This window comes from Gekko japonicus, unplaced genomic scaffold (genome assembly GCF_001447785.1).
Source record: "Gekko japonicus isolate JY-2015 unplaced genomic scaffold, Gekko_japonicus_V1.1 scaffold150, whole genome shotgun sequence".
NCBI classification, from domain to species: domain Eukaryota; kingdom Metazoa; phylum Chordata; class Lepidosauria; order Squamata; family Gekkonidae; genus Gekko; species Gekko japonicus.
This window is the reverse complement of record NW_015160839.1, coordinates 1,131,167-1,157,390: the sequence shown is the minus strand read 5'-3', so window position 1 is coordinate 1,157,390 and position 26,224 is coordinate 1,131,167. Positions and strand designations below refer to the sequence as shown.

At 49.2% G+C, this 26,224-nt stretch overlaps 1 protein-coding gene across 2 annotated transcripts in view; it reads right to left on the bottom strand.

The window, feature by feature from the left end:
• Positions 1-25,557, bottom strand: part of CPEB1 (cytoplasmic polyadenylation element binding protein 1) — a 49,229-nt gene extending 23,672 nt beyond the window's left edge. For both annotated transcript variants that reach the window (XM_015418751.1, XM_015418760.1), the window contains exons 1-3: positions 25,300-25,557; positions 24,853-25,041; positions 2,592-2,809 (exon numbers count right to left, since the gene is read on the bottom strand). In XM_015418751.1, the coding sequence (XP_015274237.1) occupies positions 2,592-2,809; positions 24,853-25,006 (372 nt within the window). In that variant the 5' untranslated portion in view covers positions 25,007-25,041; positions 25,300-25,557. The remainder of the gene's footprint in view (positions 1-2,591; positions 2,810-24,852; positions 25,042-25,299) is intronic.
• Positions 25,558-26,224: the final 667 nt, after the last annotated feature.

The window sequence follows — 26,224 nt, the reverse complement described above, 5'->3', positions numbered from 1 at the left end:
AATCAGGAAAACACCACTTGGGGACCTGGTAACAAAACACTCCGTTTTAAAGGGGGTTTGAGCCAGAAAGCGACGGCTGGGGACGGTGCGCAGATATTGGGTGTGTGAACGTCGATATAAAATCCATTACTGAAGCGTGCTGAAAGTGGACTAAACGGCCCATCTGAACGCACCCTGTGTTTTTTTTGTGTGTGCAGTGTTCTTTGACGAACACTGTGGAATAACTGTTAGTGGTAGTATACTGCATTGTAATCTGCCTTGAGTCTCAGTCAGAAAGGGGGGCTATAAATGACAAATAAGAATTTAGTCCGTAGATGAAAAGTTACGTTGGCTAAAGGTAAAGGTTTCCCTTGCTCGAAAGCCAGTCGAATCCGACTCTAGGGTTGCGGTGCTCATCTCCGTTTCAAAGCCGAAGAGCCAGCGCTGTCCGAAGACGTTTCCGTGGTCATGTGGCCGGCATGACTAAACACCAAGGCGCACGGAACGCTGTTACCTTCCCACCGAAGTGGTACCTATTCATCTACTTGCAATTTCTTGCTTTCGAACTGCTAGGTTGGCTAACACAGCTCAAAAAGTAGATCAGAGCAAATAAATACCAAGACTTAAGGGTGTGTTTTTATCCATTACATACCAGTTTTGGGGCCTATATCTCCTAATGGTCCCTGTCCATATTTTATGTCTTAACAAAGCCACATTCTGAAAACTACAAATGAGAAACACGCCCAAATTTAGTGTTGTGTGTGAGTTAAGTGCCATCAACTCACTTCCAACTTACGGTGTCCCTATGAATCAATGGTCTCCAAAACATCCCATCTTTAACAGTCATGCTCAGGTCTTCCAAACTGAGGGCCGCAGCTTCCTTTGTTGAATCAATCCATCTCCTGTTGAGTCTTCCTCTTTTCCTAGCATTATTGCCTTTTCTAATGACTTCTCATTATGTGACCAGTGTCTAAGCTGTGGAGTCTAGTGAGCAAAAATTCTACTTTGTGAGCTACTGGCATTACAGTTGTGAGTGAGCGATTCGGATACCGCATAAATTAGTTTGCTCCAGTGTTCTCTCTAAGCTGAGTTAGAGTGAGCTAGCTCACAGTTTTTTAGCCTCCAGCTCACACATTTTTGTCTTCGCTCAGGAAGGATGGCTCCAGAGCAAACTAATTTATGCAGTAGCCAAATCGCTTGATCACAACTTTAATGTCAGTAGCTCACAAAGTAGAATTTTTGCTAACAAGACTCCACAGCTTAGAGGGAGCATTGGTTTGCTCTGGAGCCACAGTTAAGACAAAGATTTGTGAGCTGGAGGCTAAAACAGTGTGATCTAGCTCACACTAACTCAGCTTAGAGGGAACACTGGATGTGACCCAAGTACAATAGCCTCCATTTAGTCAATTTATCTTCTAGGGAGAGGTCAGGCTTGATTTGATCGAGAACCTGCTTGTCTTTTTGGTGGTCCACGGTATCTATAAAACTCTCCTCCACCACCACATCTCAAAGGAATCTATTTCCTTCCTGTCAACTTTCTTCATTGACCCAACTTTCACACCCATACACAGTGATGGGGAGTACTAGGGCCTGAATTAACTTGATCCTGGTCGCCAGCAACACATCTTGACCCTTAAGAATCTTTTCTAGCTCCTTCACAGCTGTCCTTCCCAGTCTCAAATCTCCTTCTGATTTGGTGTTACAGTGTGTAATCTGTATTATCTATCATCACTCACAGAACTAGTTCATTTACAGCCTTTCTTTTTTTAAAAAAAGAGAGAAAGCACATGACTGCAGAGTCAAATCCTTTGCATCCTTTGGGACTGCCTTTCCTGGTATGTTCCCCAAAGAGCAGTATGCTCGAGTGGTCAAAATCTGCCGATAGTCCCCGGCCCAAAGACTATCTGGCTGTCCTTTTCGGCCCTGGCTCCAGCCTGGTGAAACACTCTCCCAGGAAAGATCAGAGCCCGGACGCACATGATACAGTTCTGCAGGGCCTGCAAAACGTTGTTGTTCTGCTGGGCTTATGGTTGAGGGCAGTGATGTGCAGTGTTCCCTCTAAGCTGAGTTAGTGTGAGCCAGCTCACAGTTCTTTAGCCTCCGGCTCACACATTTTTGTCTTAGCTCAGGAAGGATGGCTCCAGAGCAAACTAATTTATGTAGTAGCCAAAATCGCTCACTCACAACTTTAATGCCAGGAGCTCACAAAGTAGAATTTTTGCTCACAAGGCTCCACAGCTTAGAGGGAGCATTGGTGATGTGCTCCCTTCTAATAGGTACATGTAAGATTGGCCTCTCCCCCTTCACCTCTCTCTCTCCCCCTTCGCTTCCCCACCTTTTCCTTCGTATCAGATGATTCTATATTGCCCCTCCATACGAGTTTACGCCATCTTTTAGTTGTGTAGTAGTTGTATTGCATTGATTGTATTATATTTATTGTAATTATTTAATTTGTTATGGGAAGGCGGTTGGTAAATCCAATAAATAAATAAATAAATCACAATGTTTTAGATCGTATGGTTCATAAACGTTACCCGCTCTGAGTCCGTTTAGGGGAGAGAGGATTATAAATTAACAACAACAATGACTACAGTAATCCCTTACAGACTTACGATTAACTCTGAAAGGTGGTCAGACCCCGAGCTGAATCCACTGGTGTCAGAGTCCGAGGGGCTACTGGAGCGCGAATACAGGAGGGAACGGCCGCCGTCCAGACGGGTGTTCCTCAGAGTCGGTGTTGGAAGATTGTCTGTCAGCTCCGAGCTGATGGGATCCAGAGGCAAGAAACCCAAAGGGGGCTTCCCCAGAGGATTGCTAAGCATGTTCAGGACTGCAAAAACAAGAAAAAAGGGATGATTCATGCGCATCTGATCCATCACCCACGGCTCCCTTTAGCCAGACAATGTACCCATGCTCTCAGATCAGATCAGGGACAGACCTGCGCATGCCTGGAATGCAGCTCATAAACACTATCCCACTCAGCAAGCCTGAAAATAGGACTAACTGTGTCTTTAGTGTGCATTATCATCCACAAAGTTTAGCCAGCCCTGCTGGATTATTCCAATGCAGGCGGGTCACATCTACCCCCCAACACACTGGCATTCAACTTGCATGGATGTAAACAATGCTAAGAATTCTGCTGTTTTATCTGTCCCTCCCCCCACTGTGACAGTCTACCTGTCACGGCACATGGCAACCGACCACCTGTGTTTTGCAGAGTATCAGGAGCTAGACTGCCGCATAGGGCATGACGCCTGCTCAAGTCCCATCTCAGGAAATGTAGATCAAGTGACTTCAAATTACTCCAGACCTGACATCTACTTTTTGCACCCACCAGATGGCAGCGCAAGAACCATCCCACTGCAAGCAAGACAGGAAGTCATATCATAAGGCACGGGACAGGAAGAGGAGGAGCCAACATAGTGACCTCACCAGTAAGGAGAGGGACTCTATGCCACTAGTGGACATGGCGCATTGGAAGACTGGCTGACAGGAATGGCCAGGCTAGGCAAGCGGGAGAGAAGGCAAGGAAGACTTTCCATAGGGAAGGAGTCTCTGGACCGACCTTTGTTCAGAAGGAAGCCTCTCTAAAAAAAAATGAGTGACGTTGCCAAACCTCTGCTTCTTCAAGCTCACATGCACAGAAAGGACCAGCACCTTTGCACTCTGCACACGCACAGAAGCATCAAGTCTTTCCAAAAGAGGAAGTCCCCTCGCAAAAGATAAGCTTTGCAGGTGAGGCTCCTTATTCAAAAGTGATGACCACTATGGTAACTAGATAACCAGCGACACTGATTTGCTCCAAGTCACTGCTACAAAGCTATAGAAAAAGCTGCAGACAGAACTGAGGTAGCCCCACTACCCAGGAACGTCGTGCACACGTCAAACAGTATCGGAATCTCCCACACGGCCGTCTTGAAAGCACACCAATAACTCCATTTCCTCATCATTCTGCCGACATAGGACTACTCTAAAGCAAGTGCCCAGAAGAGGCAGTTATAGTTATAGCGTTTTGAGCTCAAAGGCAAGAAGGGACAAAGGACAGAAAGACCGACCCTCTTTTCCAAAGAGGCAGTTCTCCCAAATCAGATCTCACACATTCTCTTTCCCCTCCCACTCCGGCATCACTATCTACATTCACACTGCAGTGCGTGGCCAACCACCAACCGCCTACTGAAGGCTCTCTGTTCCAGTCACAGCCCTGCAGAGCTTTGTTTTGACAAAGCAAGCAGGCTGCCAAGATCGTGGCATTCCCTTTACTCATCCTTTACGGACAAAAATAAATGTTTGCTTGTGTGAAAAACCAAGAGGCTTTACTGCTAGGGGGTAACCAAAAGGGGAGCCGAGTCGGTAAAAGACCTGCAAAGTCTCGAGAACTTTACTTCCTTGTTTATTTATTTATTTATTTATTTAATTCCATTTATACCCCGCCCTCCCCGCACGCAGGCTCAGGGCGGCTTACAAACACAAGGTGGAATAGAGTACCACAGTTAAAACCAATTAAGGCACAACAGTGCTATAAAATACAATTAAAAACGATTTAAACATAGTGGGCAACTCCCACGGATCCATTGCGACTAACATACTCACTCCCTGTTGCACATCTAATTGTGGTCAAAAAGGAGGATGCTGTAGGCTATGATGTTCGAGTGGCCAGTCAGCCCAACCCAGCGGTGCTGTTCTACAATCACCCGTTGGTGGTGGTGGCAGCTCCCATGAGTTTGAAGACGTTCTTGGAAACACGCAATGGCCTTATGCTGCTGCGATGTTTAGAAGGGTCAGCCCCAATTAGCACTTGGATGGGAGTCCATCAAAGGAAGCCCAGGGTTGCTCTGCGGAGGCAGTAACTGCAAACCACCTCTGAACGCCTCTTGCCTTGAATGCACTACGGAGGACGCCATTAGTCAGCTGCAACCTGATGGCCCTTTCCATCACCACTGTAGTGTATGCTGACCACCACCAGGGGCCAGCGAACAGCCAGAGCTTGGCTCTGGAAGAACAATAGGGACTAGGCTCCTAGTCCCTCCACTGGGGAACCAATGGGAACCATGGCGGGAGATTCAAACCCACCAATGGTGACCAGGGGTGTGTCCCCAGGTATGTATATAGTTGGCCTGCCGGCCGTTTGTTCCTTGTTCTTGTTGTGTACCAAATAAAGCGTGCCATGCACCACGTCGTCGTCGGTCGTTTATCCATGCGGCAACCCACTACATAACAACCACCATTCATTTGGGCAGGTAATGGCAAGCTACCTGTTAGTCTCTTGCCTTGAAAACCTTATAGCAGGGGTGTCGAACTCATTTGTTATGAGGGCCAGATTTGACATAAATGAGACCTTGTTGGGCCGGGCCATGTGTGTCATAAAATGTAATGCCAGGTAGTGGAGATACAAACTTTATAAAGGACACAAACACAAAGGGTTTTTTTTTTAACATTAGCACTCTTGCAATATTTTGTTTATTTAACAGTGTCTGATAACTGACACCTCTTGCTCTGAAATTATTGCATCAAAATGTCTGTGCTGTTGCAATCTTGAGTATGTTGTTCAGCTGTATCTGTAAGCTGCAAACCTATAATGACGCAGCAGCAGCAGAACTGGAAAAAGCAGAAGACAGCCAATTCCACTGCGGGCCTGATAGAAGCCCTCCGGGGGCCTAATCCGGCCCCCGGGACACATGTTTGACACCCCTGGCGTAGGGTCACCATAAAAGTTGGCTGTGGCTTGATGGCACTTTCTACCACCAATTGTTTAGGAACTGGAGTTTCTGCATACTCCAAGACTATATGGCTACAAACACAGGAGTGTCACTTTACCGGGTTACTCAACTTACAAAGCTACACAGATCCACACTGCAAGTTTAGAAGAGAAATACTTCTTTCTTTATTTGAGAAGTACACTTTGGATAGGAAAGAGCAGCAACTGATAGATTGCTAACTTACTAGCTAAAGGATGGAGGTGGATGGCGAGAGGCCCATCTGCCTCATGGTGCCAAGAGAGGACAGCAGGGCCCTCTCTTGGGGCGTGCAGGTAGAGAGCAAGTCTTCATTCGGAGAGAGAAGCAGGAAAGGGGAAATTGGTCCCTGAGATTAGAATCTGCATATCAAAGAGGACAGTGGCCAGGGCAGGCTCACCCGCTAGGTGAACTAGGCATTCGCCTAGAGCGTCAGGTCCTGGATGGGGCGCCGCCCAGGAGAGCAGTGCGCTCAGCCACAGGGCAGCAGTCAAGGTGAGGAGCAGCACGCTCCGGCGGAGCAGGAGCCACCACCCCAGCGCCAGCCACGTCCTGCCAGCCAGGCAGCCCAGCACCAGCCTGCCGGCGGCGAAGGAAAGCAAACAGTCATCGCCCGGGCCCGTGGCAAGCTGCGCCACCATCTCCCCCCGCAGCAGGCGGCCAGCAGCAGGGCGGCTGTGTGCAGGCAGAGCCCGGCGCACAGCAAGTCCAAGCCCAGCCAAAAGCCAACTGTCCCAGGGAAGCTACAACCCCGTACAGACCTCCTTGGGAGTAAAATCAACCGGAGAGAACTTCCAACATGTTCAAAGACAAAGAATGCAACCTGTGCATTAATTCTAGTTTTCTGGTCAGATCCAGCCTCATTTAACTCACCGTAGGGTTACTAAACCCACTTAACACTGACCCGGCAAGGGCAACACAACATCTCTGGCTTGCAGCTACTCAGTCATACAACATGCAAACAGCCGGCTAACGCAGCAGTTCCATAATATGATCGTGATATCAGGACGAGTATCGACGGCCAACTTAGGTTCCCTTAGCACAGAAATCTAGAGAGACTTTTAGAAAAAAACGTTGTGGCTGTTGACTTCCTGGCACCTCTTAGGACAGTTACGGCAAGCACACAACAGCAAACTCCACGGAGACTTGTGCGGATCACCCAGTACACAGGTGGCCGCAGTTCTTGTTCTGACGGTCCTCAGGGAACGGTTACTGTGCAACATCCAAGTTTAGAACCAACTCAGCATCTTCATTAGGGTGTTAAAGCTCAGCTGTCAACTTTTCCCCTGCCCAAAGCAGCTTTTTTTGAATAAAGGAATTCAATCTTACTGGAGATGCTCAAATTCCCTCCCACTGGACGTTTCGTTAGAGAAATCTAACGGTGGGAAGGGTGTGACAACAGTGACTCGTAGGCCCTTTTCACACTCCCCTTTTACTGCTGTGTCCTCCAAGCAATACTGCACTAAAACTGAATTCAACCTTCTTTTTAATCCAGGTCCCCCGTCCCCCCCATTCAGCACTAAAATCGAGTTTGACCTTCTTTTTATTCTGGGTTTCCCCCCATTCTGTATTACCTTACCTCCCTTCAGTAAGGGAGCCTGCTGTTGCCCCGGGTTATTTGGATGCTGTTTTGCCACGGACTTACAAATTGCCTTGACTCAAACACTGAGAAAATCCGGAGTGGCAGGGAAGTTGAAGGCATCCATCCCAAGGAAGATGGGCACCTCTGGAATTCAGAAAAAGTGTGATGGGTGCAACCACAAAATGGCTGCCAAAGCGCCCCCCCAGTGGAAGCCCAACTGCAAGGGATAAGTTGTTGTTGTTCAGTTGCACAGTCGAGTCCGACTCTCCGCGACCCCATGGACCAGATCACGCCAGGCCTTCCTGTCTTCCGCTGTCCTCTGAAGTTTGCTCAATTTCATGTTCGTTGCATCTATGACACTGGCTAACCATCTCATCCTTTGCCATCCCCGTCTTCTTTGACCTTCAATCTTTCCCAGCATCAGGGTCTTCTCCAGTGAGTGCTCCCTTCTCATTTGGTGGCCAAAGTATTTGAGCCTCAGTTTCATTATCTGGCCTTCCAGGGAACAGTCAGGGTTGATTTCTTTTAGGATTGACTGATTGGATCTCCTTGCAGTCCAAGGGACTCTCAAGAGTCTTCTCCAGCACCATAGTTCAAAAGAATCTATTCTTCGGCGCTCGGCCTTCCTTATAGTCCAACTCTCGCAGCCATACATGACTACTGGGAATACCATTGCTTTGACCATGCGGACTTTTGTTGGCAGGGTGATGTCTCTACTTCTTATCATGCTGTTTAGGTTCGCCATCGCTTTCCTCCCAAGGAGCAGGCGTCTTTTAATTTCATGGCTGCTGTCACAGTCTGAGGCTGGTTCAGAGATAATGATAAAGAAGGTACCTTCTAACAGGGCACAGAGGATAATCTTACCGCTTGCAGCACAAAAGAAAATTACGTACTACATTTTTTACAATACGGGTCTGAGAAATTTGCATGCACGAGGCAAGACGCCAATTTTAGACTAGTGTATCTGGATTCCGGGACTAGCATCGCACGGCACTGCAAAAAGGCCCCAGAGAACACACACAGTTGATTTGTCTCAGTGATGTCTGCAGAGCGAGCTTGAAAAGAATGTACAGCCACAGCCTTGTGCAGATTTTGGAGGGACGCAGGTGCTTGAACTCACAGCTCTCTGGTGTGCACGCTTCCTAATCCGGAGAGCAATCTCCCCGGAGGGAAACAAAGCCAGGGCTTCTCTGCTACTGGGCACAATTCTCCTGTGCTGCCCGAGAACAGCCACTCCCCAAAAGCTGGCCAAGGGCCAGACTCCACCGTTTGTGACTCAGCTGTTTCGAGCAATGCAGCTGAGACCCTCAGCGGGAAAAGCCTGGGATTCCCCCTCCTCTTTATCAGATCAAAAAGCACAGAGAACACTTCCTTCCATGGAGGGATCTATTACTCCAGGCATTCAGAAGCCCCCCTCCACAGCGAAAAATATGAAAAGGGAGCACACCAGGCTGGAAATCCTCCCTGCTATAACAAAACACCCTCCCCCTAGACGTCTTTCTCTCCCAAAGGCACTGAGCAAAAATAGCAACAGAGCAAAGGAACAAAACATGAAAAGGACAGACGAGCTTTCCACCAAAGCAAGGCTAACGAAACCAGGTGGTGTGTATTAGAACCACCAACCGAGCCTGCATCAGCAGGAGTTTAATAGTGACACAGGCAGGGTAAGGAGCCAAGCAAACACAGACGTGGAATGGCAACAATACGGTATAGACCAGGGGTCCCCAACCTTTCTTAGACTGTGGGCACATCTGGAATTCTGACACGGGGTGGTGGCCGCAACCGCAAAATGCAGAGGACGCAAGGAGTAATATTAAAAAATATACTTGGAAAGAGAAGGGAGAGGGAGCCACCACCAAAACTGTTATCTCCAGTGGCTAATCAGAATCCACCTGGCCTCACCTACTTTCTAAAAACACCTGGGGGGAGGGAAGAAAAATGTCTATGGGTGCCTTGTTGGGGACCCCTGCTATATACTGACAGTCCACCCCTGTCCCCAGTGGTCCTATGCAGGTCTATTCAGAAGCACAGAGGGCAATTCTGCATTGGCCTTTCCCTCCGCTGTTTTACGAAACCCACCTTGGAACAGAAATTCCTCTCCGCATTGCATGCTGCTTTCACTTTCTTTGCTCATCGGGTTTTACAGTACCTTCTGCATAGATTCATGGCCGTTCGGGGGTGACTTTGCAATCAGTACGGCATTGGCCCGGAGTATCTGAACGTGGCTTTGAGCTGCACCTTTTCCTCAGTGTTGAGAAAATGTAACGCTAGATGCAGAATCGCCCAAGTCGGCTGCAAGAAGGTTGTTCGGGAGCATCTATACAGAACATTCTTTTCTTCTTAGAGAGCATGATGCGCTGCTGTATGAGAATGTCAGATGCTCAAAGGCCTCATATTACCAAGCTGAGCCCGTGGCACACAAGAGGAAGAGGGTATAGGCAGGCAGCTGGAATGCAAAGCCAGTGTGGAGAATTCTTCATACCTAGCGCTGCCAGCCTCCAGGTGGGACCTGGAGATCTCTCAGGATTACAGCTGATCTCCAGACAGCAGAGATCAGTTCCCCTGCAGAAAATGGCCTTTGAGGACGGACCCTGTGGCATTATACAGATGAGATCCCTCCCCTCCTCCCCCAGGCTCCACCCACTACATCTTCAGGTATTTCCCAAGGGGGAGGTTGGCATCCTTATTTATACCACAGTATGAGGAGGGGGGGACCTTCCCCTGCGTTTTGCCTTTTATGTTGAATCAGGGATGGCTTGGGGGTTAGGATGTATGCAGAGCAGACTCTGATAAGGCGAAATTTGACTCCAGTAGCATCTTAAAGGCTGCGGTGGCTCAGAGGTTAAGACACTGAGCTGCAGACTGGAAGGTCCGTAGTTCGGCAGTTCGAGAGAGACCCGAGTGCTGCGTGATGGAGTGAGCTCTGGTCTCTGGCTGCAGCTCCTGCCAACCTACCATCAAAGTAGATAAATAGGTACCACTCCGGTGGGAAGGTAACAGTGTTCCGTGCACCTTGGCGTTTAGTCATGCCGGCCACATGACCATGGAAAACGTCTTCGGACAGCGCTGGCTCTTTGGCTTGGAAACGGAGATGAGCACCGCCCCCTAGAGTCGGATTTGACTGGCTTTCGAGCATCTTTAAAGCCCAACCAGATTTTCAGGGTATAAGCTTTCTGAGAGTCAAAGTTTCCTTTATCAGATAGGGAAAGCTCAAACCCCGAAAATCCTGTTGGTATCTAACGTGCTACTGGGCTGGAATCTAGCTATTCCACTGCTGACCAGCACAGCGACCCTCTTACAAGGTAAATAATCTGTAGGGAGGAAGTGAAGATTCAACTGAAGAGGTCCTACAACTGAAAGCAACCCAACTTTCTAGCACCGTAGAGACAGCTAAACTAGAGGACCGAGGAGCTCATACCCTGCATGAAGATTTTCATATTCTGCTGCAAGGGAATCCAGCACCACATCTGTTCACTTAAAGGATAAGGAGCACAGATGTAGTGAAGGTGCAACATATTCCGCTGTTATGGTTCAAACAGCCCTGACCTGGACTGCCCAGGATAGCCCGATCTCGCCAGATCTCGGAAGCTAAACAGGGTTGGCCTTGGCTAGTATTTGGAAGGGCGACCTCCAAGGAATACCAGGGTTGCGACCAATGCTCCCTCTAAGCTGTGGAGTCTTGTAAACAAAGTTCTACTTTGTGAGCTACTGGCATTAAAGTTGTCAGCGCGAGGTTTGGCTGCTGCATAAATTAGTTTGCTCTGGAGCCATCCTTCCTGAGCTAAGACATAAATGTGTGAGCCGGAGGCTAAAAAACTGTGAGCTAGCTCACACTAACTCAGCTTAGAGGAAACACTGGTTGTGACACAGAGGCAGGCAATGGCAAACCACCACTGAAACGTCTCTTGCCTTAAGAAGAAGTCTAGCTCGCCACTTAGTGGTGCATAACACTAAAAGAGCTAGAACTTCTACCTGCCAGGCAATTTTAAAATCTCCTGGCTACACTACGCACAATGCCATAGGACTACGACGACGACGATGACTACGACGACAGCAACAGTTCAAACAAGATGTTTGCCCAGATCTAAACTTTTTCGCCTAGGAGTGTTTGAGACAGAAAAAGAACCAAAGCAGAGGCAGACAGCCACAGCCATGCAGTGATTGAATTTTTGCGGGTTCTTATCAAAAAACAAGAGCCTTTTGCAGATGCTAACTGCATGTTGCCAAGACCTCTTCCCATAACAAGAAATGGTAAAGGGAAGTGGACTTCAGTTAGCTATCTCAAGAAATCAAGTCTTATATGAACTGAAAGTAATGCCTCTAGTTAGGAGCAGCATATAGTCCTTTTATACAGTACAGGAGCCAGAATGCATTCAATGACAGGGAAACAAATCTCAGAAAACAACTTTCCATGTGAAAGAGATATGGCACAGTTGAATTCCCCACAAATGAAGCTAGATACCAAAAGCATTAAGATGCTGAATAGGCATATAGGATGTGCTGATTTGATGATGATTACAGACAATGGTGGTCTGTAAACAATTGAGGTCCTGACTTGGATAGCCCAGGCTAGCCAGATCTCTCTCTAAAGCTAAGCAAGGTCAACCTTGGCTAGTATTTGGATGGGAGAACTCAGCTAGTAATTGGGATGGACCACCAAAGGATACCAGGGTCATGAGGCCCAGGCGGGCAATGGCAAACCACTTCTTTACCTTGTAAAGAAGAAGCGTTGGTTTTTATACCCCGTTGCCCTAAGGATTCTCTAAGTGGCTTACAACAGCCTTTCCTTCCTCTCCCAACAGACACCCTTGCGAGGCAGGTGGGGCTGAGAGAGTTCTGAAACTGTGACTGGCCCAAGGTCACCCAGCAGGCTTCAAGTGGAGGAGTGGGGAATCAAATGCAGTTTGCCTGATGTCCACCGCTCTTTTTAACCACACTGGCTCTCAAACCCTAGGGGCGCCCATAAGTTAGCTATAAGTTAAAAGCAAAAAACCCAGAACACCCATGCACACACAATTGAGATGGGGCGGCATACACAAGATCTTCTCCAATTATGACCTCTATTCATAAATTACTGGAATACAGTTAAACCAAAAGAGGTGATTAACCTTACAGTGTTGAGCGGGATTTAAAACACTGGAAGGTTGGATTTTTATGCATATGCCTATTATCTGAATTTAATCTATTTATTATTTATATTCAGAAAAATCCTTATAGTGTGATTATTGCAGATCTTATTCACCATATTGGTAAATAAATATATTTTTAAAAAACTTCATTTTTATGCACATGCCTATTATCTGAATTTAATCTGTTTACCTTTATTATTTATATTCAGGAAAATCCTTATAGTGTGATTACTGCAGATCTTATTTACCATTTCGGTAAATAAATATATTTTTAAAAAACTTCTTGAATAGGAGGACAAACTAACAACAACTTTTAACCGTGAGATTAGGCAAATTATAGTGCAGTCCAAAACAAAAGTCATACCCTTCTAAGTCTAATGGAGTTAACGGGCTTAAGAACGATGCAAGCCTGCTTACAGAATTGCCAGAAACTCTACCATCAAAGAAGTTGCAGGTAGCTCCTGGGAAGCAAAAGCTATGACCAGACTAACACAAAACAGTGTGAAAGTTTTCTAGTTCTTGGGTTGTCAAGCAGACTTAAGATCATGGCCTGAAAGACACCCCCCCACACACCCCTTTAATATCTAACCCGAGGAGGAGTGCTGGAGTATATTGTTTTGGTTGGGTTCAATAATAGGTATAGCTTGGCTTTCATGAAAGGCTTGCTGAATACACTTCTAAGGAATGTTATCTATGTCAGCAGCACAAGCTCCTGTGGCTCATGGCTGAATGTATATGAATGACATTGTCTTTCCCTGGAGGACATTCACAGATTCCATTTTCCTGTACACAAAAGCTCATACCCCTGTACAATGCAGTGTACATCAAGTGGAAGCTAAAGCATCAGAATGTGCATCTAGGTCAAAATAGACCACTCGTTTCCCATGTAGGCTTCTAACTCCAACACAGGACTTAATTGGCCCCCGCTTAAACGAACAAGTTAGAAATACTCATTTTATTAAAAGTTATTCCCTGCCTTTCCCATGGCTCAAGTCCGCTTTCATGTGTGTAAAGTGCTGTGAAGTTTCAGCCAACTTATGGAGGCCCCGTAGGGTTTTCAAGACAAGAGACGAACAGACACTGTTTGCCGTTGCCTGCCTCTATATGTAGCAACCTTGGACTTCCTTGGTGTTCTCCCATCCAGGTATTAACCAAGCCTGACCCTGCTTAGCTTCGAGATCTGATGAGATAGGGGTAGTCTGGGCCATCCAAGTCAGCTTACAAATTCATACTTTTAAGACGCAAAAAACAATAAAACCCCATATAATGCCCTTCCCCAAATGCCTGCAGGCTACAACTCATTAAAAGCCCTAGCAAATAGGTCTCTGGGACACCAATAAATACCTCTGAAAGCTATGTGCCCCCCACCTCGAGGAGCTTTTTGACACAGGGTGGGAATGACAATGGAAAAAAACACAGGCTCTAGCTGACCCCTAGCAAACTACCCTAAAGTGGGGAAACAATTAGCAGGTGGCAACCTGAGAACCTCAACTGGTGCGTGGGAAAAGACAGTCCTCTGGATATGTAGGACCTCGGCCATAAAAGGTTTGGGGTTTCTTATTCTGTTCCAGGCACAGCTATGGCCACAGTTTCAATGTTGTTGTTCAGTTGCACAGCTGACTCTACGCGGCCCCATGGACCACATCATCCTGTCTTCTGCTGTCCTCTGGAGTTTGCTCAACCTCATGTTCATTGCATTGATACCACTGTCTAACCATCTCATCCTTTGCCATCCCCTTCTTCTTTTACCGTCAATCTTTCCCAGCATCAGGGTCTTCTCCAATGAGTGCTCCCTTCTCATTTGGTGGCCAAAGTTTCAATACAGTTTCAATACAGCTGCTCAATAGCCAAGCCTAGAATAGCAAGTTGTACAGTCGGAAAAGACAAGGATTTGGGAGTGAAGAGAATAAGCCGGGGTGTGAACGCTTTGTTCCAGTTGCATTTGTGTACCTTTGTGACCACACATTTAGGACCACAGACACCACGGCTGCTGCATTCAGGCGTCACAACGAACTGTGCTTTATCCAACAGTAGGTGTTGGATAGTGTGACTCTGCGTGCAAGAGGATCTGGGAGGGAAAGGGTTAAAATAATTCTCTCACTTAGGTATGCTTGTAAGTTAGCCCCACCCTCTCATTGGTTCAGTGTCAATTTCCTGTGGCGACCTCAGCGGGGTATAATGACACTGAGTCCACCATTTTCTCCAGGGGAACTGATCTCTGCCATCTGGAGAGCAGTTGTAATTCTGAGTGATCTCCAGCCCTCACCTGGAGATTGGCAACGATGGTTCCCCAGAAGGGAATGGTTGGTTTGGAGGGTGGAGTACCTGTCCGAGGTCCCACGTCTCCTGAAACCTCACCCTCTCCAGGCTCCATCCCTCACATCTCCAGGAATTTCCCACCTGGAGTTGGCAACCATATCTCCTTCCCAGCCAATCATCAACCTACCTTTATTTCCCCCCTCACTCTTCAGCTTTCCACCCCCCCACACACCTGCAGCCTCTCCTGTGCTCTGAAGCCCTGACTGCTACGTCACATTGGCTGTCATATGGGGGCCACCTCAGCAGCATATAAGGATACAGAGCCCACCATTTTCTCCAGGGAACTGATCTCTGCCATCTGGAAAGCAGTTGTAATTCTGAGTGATCTCCAGCCCTCACCTGGAGATTGGATACATTTTACCTCAGAACAGCAAAACTGTTTAGAATGTTAGAGGCAAAAGCCAATCAAGTCGCATATGCAAATGACCTCTGAGTTCCAAGGCAAAGGCCAATGAGGCTGCATATGCAAATAACCTCTGTGTTCTGACTGGCTATGGGGGGGAGAGGAACAGCAAAATGTTTAGAATGTTGGAGGCAGGACTCAGGCAAAGCAGCCAGTGGATAGGGACAGATTCTGAGTGACACACCAGGGAGCCAACCAATTCCGGAGCGTGTGGCATGTTCTAGTGAAGTGCCACCACCATTTGGCTTTTATTTATAAGGGAGATGGGACCTCTCTTGTTCTGTCTCTTACATGGGTTGGAACTGTAGTAAGTTAACTTTTTTGAAGTTAAGTCTGCTCACAATAAGTGAAACGTACCTACATGAATATGTCACGTAAGAGAAGCGCTTCTATTTTTGTAAGTAAAATTTCTTTCTCTTGTTACCAGTGGAGTCAGATCGTCTTTGTAATTTGTTTGAACAGCATTTTCCCTTTAATTGGGAAACGTGGAGGATCAAGGATACTGCATAAAGCTCCTGTGCTTCCAAGGCAATTTTTTTTTTTTTTTACATTTAACCCAATAGTAGGTATACACTCAAATCCCAGCAAGCTGTCATGTCCGAATGTAGACAGCCCAAGAGACTGAGGTTTGCTGGCTGGTGCTAAACCAGGGTTCCAAACTACAGTCTGAAGCTGATTTGGTAACTGCAGCTGGTATCATGTTTTGTTGTGACAACCGGACTTGCAAGTCAGTTTGATGCGAGGCGCTGCCTCTTAAAGCTGCCTGGTCAAAGAGGTGGCCATATATGGAGGACCACTTCTCTCATTGGAGGCAGAGAGAAGACCAAAAGCAAAGTGCCTACTTGCTTTTGGTAGGCTGTGTTGCGCAACAAACTACAGCACAACGAACTACAGCTTATCACAACATCTGAATGAAGCCTGCATTACACTGCTATGTAGAACACAGCAAGACAGAAGTAAACTGCTATCTACATTCGCCATACCAATACAATACTCCCAAGCTGAGAAGTGAACGGCAAATTGAGAAATATCCTTAAAGAGAAGCCACTCTCAAGATGGCATACACGGCTGTATATTCCAGCTCTGTTAAGCTGCAGCTACTTAAGAAGCCAGTTCTATTGCTTTTGTTCTCTCTGTCTCCATCTTAACCACAACATACAATTATCTGCAAACCACTTCTGGGTTTCAGCCAGTCCCCGAAAAATTTTCTTTGCCTTTAGGAGCTCATCCCAAAATTTAAGAGCCTAGGTTCATTTCTCAGTCATAAGGGTGTTATTTTTTTATGACTGTATTTTCTAATCACTAGGCACCAATGATATTTCTAGGAGCCATGGTGTGTTGGCGCTTGGGATTTGTCAAGGCGGTTTAAGCTGGGTGCAATCAGGATATTTCGGCCAGTAACTATAGAAAAGTTTTGATTAGATTTATTAGATTTCTACCCCCCCCCTCCCGGCTGAGGCCGGCTCAAGTCTGAGAAATTGTCCGAGCTTCTCTCTAACAACACCCCCCACCAAAACAACCAAGAGTCCCAATGCATGACATGCTGTCTGCAATAGGGAATCCCCACAGCAGCAGAATGGTTCAAAGCACAGGGTTCCGATCGCTGCAAACGCATTTGTAAATGCATACATATTGCAGCTGTGTATACGGTATTCCTACAGCTGGGTATGCTGAGTGGGTACAGAGTCCTGCTGTCATCGGCCTCACTGACACAGTAGACATTTTCTCTTTCCCAGTCCCTGTGACGGCGTTCTGTGCCCACTGAGGGGACTTTGAATTTTTTGCTCAGGGCTGTTATTTTTTCGAAAAGCAAAATTTCTCCACTGCCTTTCTACCCAAATGTGGCCACGAAGGCAGCTGACGGTTAAAAACATTATAAAAGCAATTAAAACCAAAGCTAAAACAAATATTAAAACCACATAAAAACTGTAATCAAACCATAGGGGCAGGACGGAGACATCACTAAGGGAATTCCAGACAAAGCAATGACGTCTTCACCCATTGGTGGAAGATAGCAACAGGATGGTTACAGATATCTCAAAACAAAAATCCTCACAACGAGGCTCCTGCTGGTGCCCAGGACGGCTAAACCGGGGAACAGGACAGGGAAAATGTGGGGAATCGGGGAGCCCCACTGCGCTCCACCAGCAGTAACTATGGGGCTTCCACTTGAAAGGCTGCGGAGGGCCCAGGACCTGGCCCAGTTCCAGGCTGAGGGACCCTGGGGCAGAAAGTGCCCGGAGAGCCCTATCTGCCCACCACCAGGCCCCACTCGTATCTCCCCAGCCCCTCCACCTGCATGCCTCCACCTTCTCCCACTCATAAGCCCTCCACACTGCCAATGCTCCGCTGCCTGCACATCCTCTCCCGACTGCGCTGAGAACACTGCTGCCACGGCCCACCCACACCATCACTTCTGTGTACTATAGGGTTTTCAGGTCCCAGTGGGGGTTCCCCCGATTCTCAGGGCTTCAGCCCGCCACCGGCCAGCTGGGAAAACCCGCCCCCAAACCGCCACCGGGTGGGTCAAACCCCCCCCCCCCCCGGATATGACGTCACCCGGAAGTGATGTCATAATGTCAAGGGGCATCGCGTGGGACACTCTGGTTTGAGGGCAAAATTCTATGGCAAATTTGGCCCGAAACCATAGAGTTTTGCCTTAAAACCAGAGTGTCCCGCGCGACATCGTTGATGTGATGACATCATTTCTGGGTGACATCACTGCATCGGGGGACGTCCCAAGCCCCTCCAACCCCCCCCCCGCAGGCGTAGTGAGGGGAACCGTACTCTAGCGTACCACCTGCCTTTCCCGGATTATGCTGGGCAGCTTGGAGCGTGGGTGACAGGGCACTTGGAGCGTGGGTGACAGGGCACAGGTGGCAGAGACCGGCATGGCTGGGGCTCAGCAGCAGCAAGGCCCACCAGGAGCCCCAAGGCCTGGTGGTTTCCCCGCCTCGGAATATGCTGACGCCGGCCCTACCCAGGACCATAGTTCAATGCAAGCGGTAGCACCGTAAGCAGTATATTAAGCAAAATTAATGGGCCACCAGGCTGCTTTGCCGGCTCCCCGTTAAACCCACGCAGAAGCCGCCTGCAGATTTAGAGACGTCCCAGCCGCCAGTGTCTGCCCCAAGCCCATCAGCAGTCGAACACCGGTACACCAAGAGTGCAGATCAGCAATAGTATTTTTAGCATGATTGCTAACTTTTTTTTTTTTGCACTTCCAGCCAGCTCCCGAAGGATTCGTACCGCTGAGTCATTATAGCAGCTTCCAAACTGCTGAGAACCAACAGCGCAGCATCCGTCTTTGACGAGGCCCATCCCTCCCAGCCCACAGACAAGGCCGGGGTCTGGAGACGAACCCGGGCAATGCTGCAGTCCCAGTGCCAAGGGATGCCAGCCGCTGCACCAAGGCACGGCGAAAGAGGAGCCGCCGGCTGAAAAACAGGCTTTTCCCTAGAGCATCTAGTCCTTGCTTAGGAGGACAACGTCCTCAAGGCAATCTCCCCCCCCACGACTTCGATGCAGAAACATGTCTACTTTATTATTCCCTTTGGTACCCCCTCCTCTGGTCTGACTTGTCAAATCCCCCCTTCCCCAGCCTCCTGGAAACGGCTTCTGCAAAGACAACCCTAATATATACCCAAAGCAATTGGCTCTTCTCTGGCACTCCCTGTTCCACATCTCTGCAAAGCCATTGCAAGCCTCTCAAGAGAAGGAAACAGACTCACGGAGGGGAGGCTGATGAGGGGGAAATAGAAAGCAGTGAACCAGTGCTCACCTAATACTACCCTCGACTCCACCTCTCGCTGCCAAGCTTGTTTTAACCATTCTTTGCCAGAGATAAAAATAATAAAAACCAGCCAAGTGCAATTCTGCAGTTCCATGCAGAACTGAAAGTTAACATCATAAGGACATCAGAAGAGCCCTGCTGGATCAGACCAGTGGTCCATCTAGTCCAGCATCCTATCACACACAGCGGCCAACCAGTTCCTCTGAAGGGCCAACAACAGGGCAGAAAGGCCTTCGTTAGAACATCAGAAGAGCCCAGCTGGATCAGACCAGTGGTCCATCTAGTCCAGCATCCTGTCACACACAGTGGCCAACCAGTTCCTCTGGAGAGCCAACAACAGGGCAGAGAGGCCGAGGCCTTCCCCTGAAGTTGTCTCCTGGCTCTGAGATTCCCCTCAGTCACTATGGCTAATTGCCATTGATAGACTTATCCTCCATGAATCTATCTAATCCATTTGTTGTGGGGAGGGGGAAAGTTTTGTCTTCATGCGGTATGATTCAGAGTCATCTCAGATCATGAGAAAACATCCTACACATGCTGAGTTCTATTTGTGCAGAGGAATCAATGGGGCCATACCATAAGTGGCTCTAACGCTGCTTCTGTGTGGCCTAACTCATGAGAAAGCTTCTTCTTTGTTTTACCATATCCTCCCCTCACCTTCTGTCCTATTTACATATGGTAGTAAGCCACAAAGAGGACCCTGTTTGTGCATCTTGGATCCTGCATCCCACTGACACACATATAAGTAGGTGTTGCGGGAGGAAGTGCCATTCAGTCGCAGCCGACTTACAGCAACCCAGAAGGGCTTTCAAGCCCAGAGATGAACAGAGGTGGTTCGCCATTGCCTGCCTCTGTGTAGCACAACTCTGGACTTCCTTGGTGGTCTCCCAATCCAACTACTAACCGGGGCCAACCCTGCTTAGCTTCTGAGATCTGACAAGATTGAGCTAGCCTGGCCCATCCAGGTCAGGGTTGTAACTTGGCCGTTGCTTTAATTCTCTAGCTTGGCCACCACCTAGGGCCGGCTCGCTCACTAGAAGAACTAGGCGTGGGCCTAGAGCGTGCCAGCCCTTAGGGGCGCCAAACTGCACCTGGGCCCCCCTGCAAAAAGCCTGGGCCAGGGATGCTACAATCCCCCCTTCCCTTCCCTCCCCTCCCACCCGACCTGCGCAGCACTGCGCTCTGGCTTCCCTGCCCGTCTGCCTGCCTCTAGCTCAGCCACCCAACGGCGCGCCACCTGGCCCTTTTGAGGACACGGTGCCTGTCAATCAAGCGCTCATCCTCCCCGCGCCCCATTGTCAGCCCAGGGAGGCTATTTTAAGGCCGCAGGGTGCGCGTTGACTGCCACTGGAAGCCGGCCAGGCCCGGGTGCGCTCCGAATTGGGGCTGCACGGCGGCGACGGCGGCTGGGGGATGGTTGCCTCTAAAGATTATTTTTTTGGGGGGTGGGGAAGGAATCCCTTCCCCGCCTCCTGCTGCACCCTCTGCCCTCGCTTCCTGCCTTTCTCTCAGTCCGGAGTCTCATCATGGAACTTCTTTGCGGGCGCATTGAGAGGCACGCGGTGGCGCGGGGGGGGAGACAAGGTGAGGGGGGCGTCACAAGGCAGCCTCGCCAGGGGGGGCACTAGTTTCACCTAGAGCGCCGAAAAACCTCGGTCCGGCCCTGCCACCACCCCTACTATATTTTGCAGACCTTCACACATCAAGGCTCAGGACTTGGAGGAAGCACTGCAGAGGGCGTTCTGTACATGCACAGATCTTTTCAATGCTATTTGAGTCTGAGAGAGTAGCTGCACTGGTCTGCAGTGGAACAGATTTGAGTCCAGTAGCACCTCAGAAAGCAACAAGATGTGGAGAAGAGGAGACTGGATTTATACCCCGCCCTTCACTTGGGAGTCTCAGAGTGGCTTACAGTCTCCTTCCCCTCCCCCTCCCCACAACAGGCACCCTGTGAGGTAGGTGGGGCTGAGAGAGCTCTTTCAAGAACTGCTCCTGAGAGAACAACATTGAGAAAACTTGTGACTGACCCAAGGTCACACCAGCAGCTACATGTGGAGACGTGGGGAATTGAACCCGGTTCTCCCAGATTAGAGTCTTAACCACTACACCAAACTGGATCAAAAGAATCAAAGATCCCAAGCTTTGTCTAAAGCTTATGCCCTAAAAACTCATTGGCCTCTAAGGTGCCACTGGACTCAGATCTAAATATTTTTTAATCTGCAAACTGATATCGTAAACTGACAGTGGTATGTTTTTACAGCCTATGTTTTTATTTTGTATGCTACCTGGGGCAGGGTCCTGGAAAAGTGGCACAAGCATTCTCTGATTGAATAAAATAGGACTGGCACCCTTGGGTCGCAAACACATTTCTTCCTTCCCCTCTACCCAAAGCTCAAATAAGACTCTAAATGCCAGTGAGGTGGCAAGAAGGAAACTAACACTCAGAAAATGCAAGCTTGCCTCTGGATACGGATTCAGGCTCCCCAGCCACTGGAGGCAGACGCTGTCCCAGAAGGCAAAGCGGTACAGCTCCATTCTAGCTCCACCCAACCACTCCAGCCTGCCCGTCAATTCCATCCAGCAGGCAGTCCAGGGGCCTTGACCGTGGACTGAAATCCCTGCCCTCCCCTCCTCCGTCTCTGTCTGATGGACAGTTCTAGATTAATTGGAAAGCTTGCACGCACCCTGCTCATTGTTATTTCTGGTTGGTCTTCATAAAAAAAGCCTATTGGAGGTAGCTTCGCTTAAGGGATTTCGTTTTCGACTGACATGGCTTGCCTGCAACCTCGGCCAGGTTAGCGACACCTAAAGCATTTAGGAGGACTATTTAGCAAAAAAAAACACACAACAACCCACCATCTAAACATATTTTGGTATCAACAGCAGCTTCTTTGACAGACGTTTCTGCCTCCCCAGGCAGACCAGCTTTGCTTTCTGGAAGTGGATGAATCCTGCTCCTATCTGCAGGAAAGTGACTGAGCAGAAACGCTTTTCAGTCTGTTGCCATTTGCAGCACACAAAAAAAAAACCCCAAACAAACCCCACAACGATCAGTACTTAACGAGTACATTTTCACTGTTACTTTTTGAGCAGCTCTTATGAGCACAGCCGAGCGCAGGCCTGTATTTCTGAAGTGGCAAAGCGACTGTTCAGACAGCTGCCAAGGCGCGGCGGGGGGGGGGAGTGTTCTCAACTCAAAAGGACGGTTTGGAGACGGACGAAGCCCCACACTGACTGAACATCCAAGACAGGGGTTCGGAGACAGTACATGCACGCTGTCTGGAAACCTCTGACAGTAAGGAAGGAAGGAAGGGAATGCTGGTGGAACACGCTCCCTATTGAGATCAGGACCCTGTGGGAACTCCTTCAATTCCGCAGGGCCTGCAAGATAGAGCTGTTCCGCCAGGCCTTTGGCTGAGGCAGTGGGCGCCCATATATTACCCCCCCCCCCCCGGTTGCTGTCACCCACCCACTGATAACTGGCCATTATTTCATCTGTACCAACGGGCAAGAATCTTTCACAGCCAGCTGATTTTTTGCTGTTAAGCTCTAACCACTGATTTTAATGTTTATACTGTGTTTTAAATTTTAATTGTATTTATTGTAACATGATGCTTTCTGCCCTGAGCCTGTTCCCAGGATGGGCAGGATATAAATACAATATGCAAACAAACAAATGGACACTTTCCCAGGTTTGTAACAGAGTCTTGGGGCGATTCTGCATTGGCTTTGCCCTCCGTTGTTTTACCAAACCCACCTTGGAACAGAAATCCCCCCCTGCATTACACGCCACTTTCACTTCCTTTGATCGTCGGGTTTTATGGTCCCCTCCACCAGTGTTACCTCTAAGCTGAGTTAGTGTGAGCTAGCTCACGGCTTTTTAGCCTCTGGCTCACAGATTTTTGTCTCGGCTCAGGAAGGAGGGCTCCAGAGCAAACTAATTTATGCAGCAGCCAAATAGCTCGCTCACAACTTTAAGGCCAGTAGCTCACGAAGTAGAATTTTTGCTCACAAGACTCCACAGCTTAGAGGGAGCATGCCCTCTACACTGCATGCCGCTTCCGCTTTCTTTGATCGTCGGGTTTTATGGGACCTTCTGCATAGATTTATGGCCGTTCAGGGGTGACTTTGCAGTCAGTATGGCCTTGCCCCGGGGGTATTTGAATGTGGTTCTGAGCTGCACCTTTTCCCTCAGTGTTGGAGCGAGTGCCAGATGCAGAATCGCCCTCACAGCCAGCTACAGCCTCTGTCGCGCAAGGTCCGCCACAGCAGAAGTGAAGCTGGCAATGGAGCCGAGTGCCAACGCTGCCCCACCTTAAGATGTCTGAACAGAGCTCTTGCCCCGGACTGCTGCAGCCACAAGACAGGCAGTTCTGTTCTTTGCAAGACAAGCAGTTCCATTCCAAGCCTTGGCTAGAGGTCGAGGCCGATAAAGCACACACACACACACTCTCTCTCTCACTCTATCTATAGCTAGTCGCAGAGCATCAACAAGGCCCTCTTTAGAAACCAGATTTTGCCCCGGTTTGTCACGAGGCCACTTAAGAGACTGCCACAGTTCTTGCCACCCTCCAATTCGATGTCATCTGAAACTAGAGAGGCCCAGTGGTGAGACTGCTGTACACTGGTGGACCAAGGCTTTGAGAGAAGTGCAGCCCTCTGAGCGTGGCCTTCTAAGCAGTCAGTGCTTGCAACATTGACAGGCCCATGCCGGTTTCTCTGGGGGAGCTGCTGTGTTACAGTGACGCATTTGGTGCCAGGAAGGTAAAGACAATTCAGCTTTCCTGCAGGGAAAGCCCCATCACCGAATCTAGCAGCTGAACAGGCCCCGCTGCAGATGATTTCTGCCCACCTGAGACGGCCTTCCGCCATGCAACGCCCATTTGCTTCTTGCATTTCTTTTGCAGGAGAAACTCAAGCCTTCCCTAAAGACATTACGCAAAGGTCTACTGCTGCTGCTAATAACGCCAATGCCTTGAAGTATTTGCAGCTACCAAGCTGGACCTGCAAGAACTCCTCCACAGCGTCGTACACAGAATCACGGCCTGCTCCTCTCTCAGCACCTGTAATTTTTGCTTCAGAGAGAATTTCATTTATCTGGAGAGGCTCACAAACCCGCTTACCCTCTGAAGAGCACCAAATTTTTTCAGCCTAGCTGGGCCTCTCAAAAAGTTTTGCCTCTCTGCGGTTTTCTAACGTGCAATGCTTTAGCGATAGGGCAGGGCAGCTTAACAGGAAGGGAGAGGCCATTAAATGCTGCCCCTACAAAGCTTGGATTCAAGGGAGATTAAGAGCTGAGCATCACCACATCCAGAACACCGACGCAAATGGAACGGGAGCTCTACCCTTGGGGCTCTTGAGACGCAGAGTCGCCTCCAACTCGCCCAGTTGGATTTCAAGGCCTGCGGTTCTAACAGTGACACCAGGAAACCTCTATATGGAGCCTGACTTCCGTCCGACAGTATCCTTCTATGAGCACCCCTGCAATGGCAAGAAGTTGATTCTCCTCACCACTCACACAACACAACACAAGTCCGAGATGCAAGCTCATTCCGGAGACTTTCGACCTGAGCTGGGAGCCCTACGAGAGCATCGCCGAAGAAAGATGGGAACAACGCTCCTTCCCCGTCTCCACCCCTTCCCCCCAATAAACATCAATCATTACGATCACCGAATTTTGTTATTCGAAACTTGTCTTTCTGTTAGTGGTGCTCCCAGCCCCTCCCCTTCCCGGTTTCTGCTCAGCTTCCCAACCTGCCCTGGGAACCCAGTGAGAACAAGCCGTCCACAGCCAGCGGCACCTGGTTTTTTCGGTGGGGGCACCTCCTGGTTAAAAAGGGGGGGGGGGGGGGGAGAGAGAGAAAAGAGAAGCCATCCAGCAACTGTTGCTGTGCGTCAGCAGACTCATCGCTCACCAGACTGCTTGCTGGGCTGGGTTGCAGCATCTGAGTCCTGGTTGCTCCACGGCCTGTCCCACCCTGGCAGGCTGAGGGACTGCAGTCCGAGGCACAGGTCGTTGGTATCCGGGAGGCTGCTTGGAGACTCCTGCGCAGAAGGTGGGAACAGCATCCTGCTGGCGGCCGCTCCCTCCGAGAACTGGAAGTCTGCCCGAGAAAGGAAGAAGGAAGAAGGGGGTTGGGGGGGGGGAGAGAAAGAGAAACACATAGACACACAAGGCACAGGAGTTTAGGAGTTTCCCAGAGAGGAGGCTTACGGTTGTCCTGCAGCCGCCCTATCCTGCCCCAAAGGAGGGGAGAGGAGAGTACCATATGGGCTCCCGAGCAGACCCACCTTCCGCCCCTCCTGCCCCGAACCCGTACCCACTGCCCGGGCCGGCATGTGACCGGGCTGCTGATGCTTACCGTGTTGCCAGAGACGTCACGCAGCAGCCGTGCGAGAGAGCCACATCTTCGTTGACAGGACAGAAGGGGAGGGCAAGGCTGCCCATGGGAGTTAAGGCAGCATGCGGGAGGGGAGAGGTGCGGCCACAGGCAGTGTGTGTGTGTGGGGGGTGGGGAGTTAAAGTGGGAGCTATCGCTTTGCTAGCAGCGGCACAGGGAGGTGGCCGAAAACCGCCATCCCCTCGGCAATAGCTACAGCAGCAACAGCCAGCCAGCCAGCGAGCAAGAGAGAGAGAGAGAGAGAAATCACGCTGTGGGCTTGGAGCTACCCAGGCGTCCTGGCCCTGCCCACCCGCTCTCTCCACCCACAATTCCCCCCCTCCCAAAAAAAACGCCCTTTAGCCCTGGAATGGTTCCAGCTGCTGGCGCAAGCCCTGGAAACAGCTCAATGCAAAGCAATTCTGCTAGCATAATCTGTTTGCTTAAAAATGAATAAATAAAAAGGGCAGAACTTGGCTGCTGTGCCCCCTTCACAGATCCTGCATTGTTTACCACTAAGCAATATGGATAACCTTCAAAAACAATAAAGGATCCTGAACTCTGTGCAAATGGGGGAGGCGGGTATAGATGCCAAGGCAGCCAGTCCTGGACGGGCACGGGACTCGGGATGGAGCCCACACCCAAATCTTAGGGATTTTTTAAAAATAAAAAGAACAGTATTTAAGAAGGCAGTAACAGGTATTGCACACACAGGAATGAAGCATCATTAGACTGGGCCTACAGATACTGAGCTAATGGACATTTGTACAGGAAAGGCATTATAGCTGCAAATCCCAGAATTCCAGCATAATGCAGAAGGAAGCTAGAACTTGCCTTCCTTCTTTTGGAGCCTCTGTCATTAAAATTTGCTTTCATGTTGTAATGCATTTTTATATTCATAGCTCTT